The sequence below is a fragment of the Bison bison genome, unplaced genomic scaffold (genome assembly GCF_000754665.1).
Source record: "Bison bison bison isolate TAMUID 2011002044 unplaced genomic scaffold, Bison_UMD1.0 scf7180017864365, whole genome shotgun sequence".
NCBI classification, from domain to species: Eukaryota; Metazoa; Chordata; class Mammalia; order Artiodactyla; family Bovidae; genus Bison; species Bison bison.
The window spans coordinates 2,754,392-2,764,689 of NW_011494937.1; the positions used below are offsets into that span (position 1 = coordinate 2,754,392).

The 10,298-nt window shown below is 40.3% G+C and overlaps 1 protein-coding gene across 1 annotated transcript; it reads right to left on the reverse strand.

Moving 5' to 3' along the window:
* Window positions 1–333: 333 nt before the first annotated feature.
* Window positions 334–9,972, reverse strand: LOC104999909 (zinc finger protein 709-like). The gene is made up of 5 exons (XM_010855534.1): window positions 9,894–9,972; window positions 3,085–3,211; window positions 2,687–2,747; window positions 1,627–2,074; window positions 334–1,296 (listed from the first exon to the last, which is right to left on the reverse strand). Exons 1-5 carry the CDS (start codon window positions 9,894–9,896, stop codon window positions 334–336), a joined length of 1,602 nt encoding a protein of 533 aa, XP_010853836.1. The 5' UTR covers window positions 9,897–9,972.
* Window positions 9,973–10,298: the final 326 nt, after the last annotated feature.

A 10,298-nucleotide genomic window follows, 5' to 3' on the forward strand; every position in this document is an offset into this window, starting at 1 on the left:
AAAACTAACGGATACTGTGTAATGATTAACTGAAAAAAACTGCAAGGTTTTAAGGAATACTCATAAATAAATTCTTTCAGGAAATGAAAAAGTTCCTTAGCTAACAAACACTTCCAAAAGAGTCAGTAAAATATTTGAAACAACTACAAAAACTGTTTCACAAAAAATATTTGAGTAACAAAAAATACCCAAAGGCTTCCCGACAGAAGGTGCTTATTCTTACATGGAAACAAAATGCCTTTCCCACAGTGTTCACATTTGACAGGATTTCTGTCCAGTGTGAAATTTTAATACACTTGCACATGAGAGAAAGTGAAGGTTTTCCTGAATTTTTCAATCACTGGATGTCTGTAAAGTGTGGGTTCTTAAATGTTTATTTATACGTGATTTATATCTATAACCTTTACCACATTGATGACATTGATATGGTTTCTCTCCAATGTGACTTCTCTGATGTATTTTAAGAGAACTGGCATTAATGAATACTTTCTCACATTCTTTACATTTATAATGACCATCTCCAGTATGTGTTATTATGTGTTTCTCGAAGTAATAGTTAAATATGTAGGATTTTCCACATTCCTTACACTCATAGGGTTTTTCTCCAGTGTGGATTCTTTCATGCTTTTGAAGAGAAGTTGCAGAAATCAATACTTTAGAACATGTTTTACATACATATGGCATCTCTTTTGCGTGCTGTCTTTTGTGTTCCGTTAAGGAACTTAAATAACTGTAGGCTTTATCACATTGGTCACACTCATAGAGTTTCACTCCTCTGTGAATTCTTTCATGAACTTGAATACTTTTAGGACTTTTAAACTCTCTTCCACATTGTTTACATAGATAAGGTTTCTCTCTAGTGTGACGCCTTTCATGCTTTCGAAGATCACTGAAAGTAATGAATCCTTTCTCACATTTCTGACATTTAAAAGGTGAATCTCCAGTGTGTATTACCATGTGTCTTTGAAAAGTTCTTTTCCATAAGAAGGCTTTCCCACATTCTTTACATTCATAAGGTTTCTCCCCAGTGTGAGTTCTTCTGTGTTGCTGCCAACATTTTCCAGATGGAAAACATTTTCCACATTGTAAACATTCATAGGGTTTCTCTCTACTGTGACTCTTTTCATGTATTTCAAGAGAACTGGAATTATTGAATGCTCTTTCACATTTCTTACATTTATAAGGGCCATCTCCAGCGTGTATTATCAGGTGTTTTTGGAGCCTTTCATTTAATCTGTAGGCTTTCCCACACTCCTTACACTCATAGGGTTTTTCTCGCGTGTGGATCGTCTTATGCTTTTGAAGAGAGCTGGCAAAAGTCAATGCTTTAGAATATGTTTTAGATATACATGGCATCTCTTCTGTGTGAAGTGTTTTGTGTGCCTTTAAGGAATACAAATAATTGAAGGTTTTACCACATTGGTTACAGTCATAGGATTTTTCTCTCCTGTGAATTCTTTCATGTATTTTTATACTTCGAGGAGCTTCCAAGGTTTTTCCACATTGTTTACACTGATAGGGATTCTCTCCATTGTGACTCCTTAAATGATATTGATAATGACTGAAAAAAATGAATGCTTTCTCACATTTCTCACATTTATAAGGTAGATCTCCAGTGTGTGTTACCATGTGTTTTAGAAAACTTATGTTCCACATGAAGGCTTTCCCACATTCTCTACATTCATAGGGTTTTTCCCCCGTGTGAGTTCTTTTGTGCAGTAGGAAAGATTTTTGATATGGAAAAACTTTTCCACATTGTAAACATTCATAGGGTTTCTTTCCAGTGTGACTACTTTCATGTGTTCTGAGAGCACTGGGAGAAACGAATGCCTTCCCACATTCTTTACACTTATATAACTTCTCAGGGTACCCTTGATGCTCTCTTGGTTTGTCTTCAACATGACACTTCATATGTCTAGTAAGGGATGAAACACTCATGAAGGTTTTTCCACATGGACTGCATTTCCATGGTTTTAAATCATGAGTCTTTTTCTCCATTTTGAGAGCTGAAATAAGATTTTCTTCAAAGGAACTAAGGTCCTTATTTTCAGGCAGTTTCCCTCTCATAGGACTTCTGCAAATCATGAGAATAACATTCTTACTTTCTTTATTCTATTACATTTTTGTATTTATTACATCTTACAGGAATAGTGGGGTTTTCTATCTTGTGTGAATTGTTACAAGTTAAATATACTGAATGCTCTTCAGCAGATCTCCAACCTTTCTATTAACCTGATATGGAGAAAATAAGCGTTTGAAGCACAAGTACTAAGTCTGTGTTCTAGCAGCCCAAGAGCCAAAAGTATTGCAGCTTGAGCTCTGCAACAAGACAAGCCACTGCAATGAGAAGTCTCCTTAATGCAACAGAGATAGCCACCACTCTCCATAAGTCAAGAAAAAGCTGGGCACCAATGCAGACCCAGCAGAGCCAAAAATAAATACATAAATAAATAAAATTATTTTAAAAAACTAATATTCAAATACAGTTTATGAATATAAACTGCACACAAATTACATTGGAAAATGGAACATTTCTTCTACATTTAAGAAAATATTTCTGGGAGACATTTTCAAGAATAATTAAATTTCAAAATGCGGCTATTTCTTTTCTTTGGTTCCTTTAAAATCTTCATAACAGACCTAAATTCACACATGAGACATGCTTTGTATCGTGGATATGGCTTACCTTAATTTTTTCCCAGGGTTTTTCTCCAAATCTTCAGTGTCATGATCTTGTTGTTTTGCCGCTGAAATGCAGAAACAGAAAAATGTCCCAAAGTATTAGAAATTAAAGAAAAATTCATTGGATTTCAGGTCCATGATGAACTCTGACTCTGCCCAGTTTCTGTTTCTTTCTTTTTCTCCCCCACCATGTTGTGTAGCTTGTGGGATATTACTTCCTGAGCCAGGGATTGAACCCAGGCCAGAGTGGTGAAAGAGTCAAGTCCTAACTTTTGGACTGCAGGAGACTTGCCCTTTTTTCCCCTCATAGTTTCTTTACCAATGCATTCTCTTTCCATATTCCAAATCTTTGAACACTACAGACAGATAACACTTGTTCTGTAGGACTTTTGTCATTCTTACCTACTGATGCCAGATTCCTGATGTTTTCCAACATCACATCTCTGTAGAGTTTCTTCTGTGAGGAATCCAGTAAAACCCACTCATCCTGGGTAAAATTCACAGCCACATCCTCAAAGACCAATGAGTCCTAAAACACCCAAAATATGCACACAGTGAGATACATGAGACTGAAATGCTAGACATCTATGTGTGTGTATGTGCTTAGTCACTCAGTCGTGTCCAACTCTTTGCGACCCCATGGACTGCAATCCACAAGGCTCCTGTGTCCTTGGGGATTCTCCAGGCAAGAACACTGGAGTGAGCTGCCATGCCCTCCTACTCCATTTATAAATGCTATGCAGCTTACATATGATTCTGTTATTCTATGATTTCATCATGAGACACCTACACTCCACACTTCCTCAATAATGGAATAGCATCATGAAGAAATGAAATTATTTATACATCATTTCTGTGGTCACAGTATTGCTTATATCACAATCATGGCCAAGCCAGAGAATGGAGGGTAATGACAGAAATCCTTTACAAATGAAACAAATACAATATTAGAAACACTGATTTCCTGTGAAAAAATTCTTCCATCTTCTTCCTTATGATCTACAATTTACAGTACCACATGGGGCAGATGATCAACACTGCACAGTTTTTCAATGAATAAAAACCCAGTAAAAAACTGGAAAGCCTTTTCTAGTCATATGACCTAACATCAGAGGCCAGGTGACCAGTATAACTTAGACTTTGAACAAAGTCCAGGTGTCCACACTGACCCAACGTCCTCCAGGTTTTTAGAAAAAAATCACCTGCAGCTGCCTGAATATAAATATTCTTCTGAAGAAACACTACCTTTAAGTTGGCTGATAATAATCACAGAATCTGCTTTTCTCTTCTCTCTACATAATAAAACTTGATGTAGATAGCAAGGGACTTCAACCTTAGACCTTAGAGATGAAGAATCACTAACAATATGTTAGACCACAAAATTCACTCTACTCAAGTGCCTCTGGGCACTTCCAGCCAAATTTTAAACACACAGTGCAATTACACACCAGAAACACTCTTTCTCATCACACACTAACAGTATACCCTGGGCCTTACTGCCTTTAAGCACAGGTTAAGAGCTACAGCTACATCAACGTCCATAATACTTTGAGGATAAATTTTCCTGTGATCATAAAATATGAGGGTATCATCATTGGCTTCCTCCAAAAGAACATAAAGCTTCCATCCTGCAATTTCAAGAACAAGTGTTTCGTCAGCAACCACTATAACCACTGCTAGGCATAAATCTAGTCTATGGTCTGTGAATTTAAATGTTGTGATTCTCCATCTCACAAGAAGAGAATGAAAAAACATGAAATAAAGAACCATAAGAGCACAACCTGAAAAGTCAAGCTGGAGCCCTAATCTGGGAAAAAGAAAATAAAGGCATTTAAAAAATATTCCTCAAATATTTTGCTCTAAAGGCCTGTACCCCAAAACACCTGTTTCACTAGAGTCTAACACAAAGATTAAAAATACCAAAAACACAGAACAAAATATTCATGAACCTAGCATGAAATTTTTTAATGGAATATTTCAGGTACAGCTAATGAAAATCACTAAAGAAAAAGAGAGACAGAAATCACAAGCACTGACGTTTTCCTAACGTTAATGACAGACAACATCTGTAGATCCAGAAGCTCAGTGAACAAAAAATGAAAACAACTAAAACGGAGACCAATGCATGTTATATTCAACATAAAGAAAAAAACAAAAGCAAAGAGAAAATAATGTAAAAAGCCAGAGGCACACTTTTATGTATAGGAAAAGACTAGAATCAGATTGCACTTCCTTCTGGGACAAAACATAAACTAAAGCAAGAACCAAGTTGACTGAAATATTAAATGATTTCATATTTTAAAAAATTGCTAGAATTTTGTTAGCAAGCAAAATTAGGAAAAATTAAGAATACAAAGCCATTTTGAGAAAAAAGTTGATGGAATTAGTCATTAATATAACAAGTTTGAAAGATACCTTTGAAAATTCATTAGAAATGGGTATTTGCTGTTGGTCAGCGGTTGAGAATCCACCTGCCAATGCAGTGGACACGAGTTTGATCCCTGCTTTAGGAACAGCCCACAGACAAAGTGGCAACTAAGTCAATGGGTCACAAGTAGTGACTCCGATCTCCAGAGCCTTAGAGCCAGAACTACTGAGCCAGCATACTGCTACTACTGAAGCTCTTGCCCATAGAATTGATGCTATGGGCATCAATAGACAACTGCTCACCGCAACTAGAGACTGGCTCTCTCTTACTGAAACTAGAGAAAGCCTGCGTGCAGCAAGGAAGACCCAGGATAGCCATAAATAAATCTTTAAGAAAAAATTCAAAAACAAAAGAAAAAATTCATTGGAAAGAATATAAATTATGCAGGGGGACTAAAAGTGGCATTCTTGTTGTTGTTCAGCTACAAGTTGATAAACATGTAGTCATTATGACTAAAAGAGAAGATAGAAGTGACTAGTATAAGGAAGACACACAGGGAAAATGAAAATTTAAAAGACTTAGTAAAATCAGGCATCCGTTTATCATCACAAACAAGAAATAGAGGCAACTTTTACTTCCTAAGAAAGAGCATGTTCCTGAATTCTGTACATAAATTCAAATAGTCATTCTGTGGCACATAACTGTGTCTGTGAAACATTTGAAAGATACTCCAACAACAGATAACTCTTGGTTAAGGGGACATATTCAGAGTCTTCCCTGGTAGCCTAGTGTTTAAGAATCTGCCTTGCAATGCAAGGGATGCAGGTAAGAATGCTGCTCTAGGAATTAAAGTCCTGCACATCCTGGGGCAACCAAGCCTGCGTGCTTTAGAGCCCCTGCTCAATAACAAGACAGGTTCATGTGCCTGAACTACAGAAAAATACAGAACAAAAGTCAGCAAGCTGCAGCAAAGATCCAGAGCAGTCAACATAAAAATGATGAGAATAATAATAATCTGGAAAATAAAAATTTGAAACTTCAAAAACAACAGGGTAAGACTTATCCTAATATTGGAGGAAAGTCAGTATCTTCCTAGAGAGCCACATTGAAATTGGACAAAGAAAAGGAAAGGCAATTCAAATGAAAATAAACTTGTTTTAACAAATAGTGCAAGAATTAATAGATATTCACAAACACACAAAATGAATAAAATGAATGTTGACACAGGACTTACATATTTTACCAGAAAAACCCTCAAAACCATCACAGATCTAAATGTACAGTACACAAGTAATAACCTCCTGCAAAATTTCACAGGAAGAAATAGAAATTAAGTCATCTTGGCTTTGATGATTAATTTTCAAACAACAAACACAAAGCCTATGAAAGAAAATAAGTATAATTTCACTTCATTAATAGAAAATGCCTCCTCTGAGAAAGAGAGTGTTAAGAGAATGATAAGCTAAGTCATAGGATAGGAGAAAATATTTGCAAATCACTTATGTGATAAATGGGGCTTCATGGTAGCTCAGCTGGTAAAGAGTCTGCCTGCAATGCAGGAGACCCTGGTTCGATTCCTGGGTCGGGAAGATTCCCTGGAGACGGGATAGCTACTCATTTCAGTATTCTTGCCTGGAGAATCTGCATGGACAGAGGAGCCTGGTGGGCTGCAGTCCATAGGGTCACAAAGAGTCAGACACGACTGAGCAACTAAGCACAGCACCACACATGTGATAAATGACTAGTATTCAAAATAGCCTCACAACTATGAAAACTCAACAGTAAGAAGATAAAATAATCCAATTAACAATGGGCAAATGATCTCAACAGTTGACCAAAAAGCATATACAGAAGGGAAATAGGAAATATGAAAACAAGCTGAACATCAAATGTCAATTGGAAACTGCAAATAAAACAATAAACTGTCACTACACAGTCATGACTATCAAGAAAAATACTCAGAATACCAATTAGATGTGAAGATCATTTCATTCACTGTTGTTGCTGTTCAGTCGCTAGGTGGAGACTGTGAGTCCCATGCTCTGTAACCCCCAAAGACTGTACTATTCCAGGCTCCATAGGGGTGCTCCAGGCAAGAATACTAGAGTGTTTTGCCATTTCCTTCTCTATGGAATCTTCCCAGAGCAGGGATCCAACTGGAGGCTCCTGAATTGGCAAGGGGATTTACTGCTGAGGAAAATGGAATTTGATACCCCTATTAAGTAAGACTGGAGAAGGCAATGGCACCCCACTCCAGTACTCTTGCCTGGAAAATTTCATGGATGGAGGAGCCTGGAAGGCTGCAGTCCATGGGGTTGCTGAGGGTCGGATACGACTGAGCGACTTCCCTTTCACTTTTTACTTTCATGCATTGGAGAAGGAAATGGCAACCCACTCCAGTGTTCTTGCCTGGAGAATCCCAGGGACGGGGGAGCCTGGTGGGCTGCCATCTATGGGGTCGCACAGAGTCGGACACGACTGAAGTGACTTAGCAGTAGCAGCAGTATCAAGGAAGACAGCAGCATTCTTTGAAAACAACATATACTAAGTACTTAAGACCCAGCGATACCACTCCTTGTTATTTGCTGAAATGAGGACAACTCTTGTATGCACACAAAATTCATACACAAATAGTTGTATGGGGCCCAAGGAGCAGAAGTTAACAGATAAGCAACAAATCCTGCAAGAGTCAAATAATCAGTGGTACATTCATACAATCAAATACTGTTCACTAATGAAAAGGAATGAAGTGTTAATATCAAACTATGAAAACACATGAAGGAAACATGTATTAAAACTGTATTGCAAAAAAACCCCAAAAGAAAACAAAAAAAAACTTTATTGCAACCTGAAAGGAGCCAATCTGAAAAAGCTAGAAACTGTATGATTCTGAGTATACGAAGGCCTTCAAGTACTTCCCCTTGCAGGCTACAAGGGGCCTTGCTGATGCTACATCATTTCAGTCGTGTCCAACTCTGTGCGACCCCATAGACGGCAGCCCACCAGGCTCCTGTGTCCCTGGGAGTCTCCAGGCAAGAACACTGGAGCGGGTTGTCATTTCTTTTTCCAATGCATGCATGGATGCTAAGTCGCTTCAGTTGTGGCCAACTCTGTGCAACTCTATGGACATCAGCCCACCAGGCTCCTCTGTCCACAGGATTCTCTAGGCAAGAATACTGGAGTGGGTTGCCATTTCCTTCTCCTCCAAGAGGCCTTAGCCGGGCCCTTAGGCTGAAGACAATGAACCCAGGCTCTGCTCCCCACTACAGGTACTCTACACCACCACTAAAACGTTAAACACACAAATCTTGTTTGACCAATTCACCATGTACAAGCCATGTCTACTACTTCACCGAGAAAACCACAAATAACTTCCTTTCATAAAAATACATGTCAATCATTATTTTCAACACAAGTAATCCTACTTGAATACTTTTTGTCTGCAACTGTAAATCCTGGAATGCCTTGGAAATGGACCAAAACTAGAGTGCCCCCCGCCCCCATGATTTCACCATACTCACGCGGAGAATGAAACAAAGTGAAACAAATGGAATGTAAGAATGGACTATTTCCCAAAGACATTCCCATCTTAAGTCTTCGGAAATATTGTATACAGTTCGTTAAGCTCCATTAATTAAATATATCTTACAGTATATAAAAAATAAACAAATAAATGAGTAGATCTTCTGAAGGGGACTCAAAGGGTAGTTCATCAATAAAAGTTTCAAAAAAGAAAGGAAAATCTTCATGAAAGGATTTCCTATGGAGTATCTGTTCCCAGTTAAAAAAAATTGGGCGAAAAATGGCTATTAGACAACGAATTTACTGGCGGTTACTCTCGGCTTTCCGCTAAGGTAAAATACCTACGGATGTCTCCCCCGCACCCCGGAAAAATGCCATCCAAGACTGAGCAAATAGGATAAAAAGTTAAAATATTGCGTTTGTTTGAAATGCACCGCAGAGACGAATAGTTGACCATTTCAATCGGAATTTTGGGAATGAGGGGAACGACCTGGAAGTTTAATGATTACTGCCAATCATAAAAAGGGCTTCCCTGATGGCTCATTGGCAAAAATACCGCCGGCCAACGCAGAAGACGCAGGTTCCATCACTGGCGGTAAAACATCCCCTGGATAGCAACCCCGTCCAATATTCTTGCCTGGAAAACTCCACGGAGAGAGGAGCCAGGGCGGGCAACAGTAGTCCATGGGGTCCCCAAGCATCGGACACGATTGAGAAACTAAAAAACAACAAAGAGCTACTAACTGGTATTAAGGTCTTTGAGATCCCGCTTCCCAAATCTTTGGAAAAATCAGAGGACACCGGGTGCCTGCAGAGTAAAAAGGCAGCCTGGGAGCCCTCTGCTGCTGCCGCTAAGTCGCTTCAGTCGTGTCCGACTCTGTGCGACCCCATAGACGGCAGCCCACCAGGCTCCCCTGTCCCTGGGATTCTCCAGGCAAGAACACTGGAGTGGGTAGCCCTCAGACAACATCTAATCCTACGACCTGACCCTGGAGAACGAGTTGCGATTGTCCCCTGTAGACCATGCACGTGGTAACACAATCTTGGGAAGAAGAGGGGCTGCGCGCGAAGAGCCGCCGATAGAGCCTCCAGGGCCGAAGTTCCGGCGCGCAGTGCCGGGACCAAACGCCCAGGTCCCGGCTGCCGGGCCATCCATCCCCCCGCTGCAAGCCGGCGGGGACTGAGATCCGAGTGGCACCCCAGACCCAGCGTATCCACAGACTCCGGCGGTGACCCCGAGGTGCCGGATCAAACCGTGGCCGGGTTCGGACGGTAGCGACCAGTCCCACCTAGCTGTTGGTAACCCAGTCAGCGGACTCACCATTTCAAGTTGCTTGGAAGTTACTTTGAGTCCCTCCCAAGAGCTCCAAAGACTTGCACAGATCGCAGGGCTTCTGAACGTAAGAGGGACCAAAAGGGTGAAACCGGAAAGACACCGGTCTTTCTCCGCAGGGGGAGAAAGGAAGTCCCGGCATTGGCGCAGAATTGCCCCGCCCACCTGCCGCATCGGCCTCCTGGCTGGACAGATTCCAGTGTCCCGCCTCTTCCTCCTGAGTGACAACCTGTGGGAGGTGGGATTGGACCTCCCTTGGCCCGTTGCTTGTGCTTGGATAAAGAATTGTTTTGGGGTCTATGATACCCGATTCCGTTTCAAGATGGAGCAAGTACAGATAAGATGGTGGCCCTGGCCAGTCCTGCCTGGAACAAACGGGTCATAGGTCCTCCC

What these genes read in the sequence shown, in the direction of transcription:
- LOC104999909 (XM_010855534.1), bottom strand. An exon ending in CAGGAATCTGGCATCAGTAG is followed by an intron (nt 2,748 to 3,084) that starts GTAAGAATGACA and finishes TCTGCATTTCAG; the next exon opens with CGGCAAAACAACAAGATCAT. An exon ending in TAAGTTTTCTAAAACACATG is followed by an intron (nt 1,297 to 1,626) that starts GTAACACACACT and finishes TCTCTTCAAAAG; the next exon opens with CATAAGACGATCCACACGCG.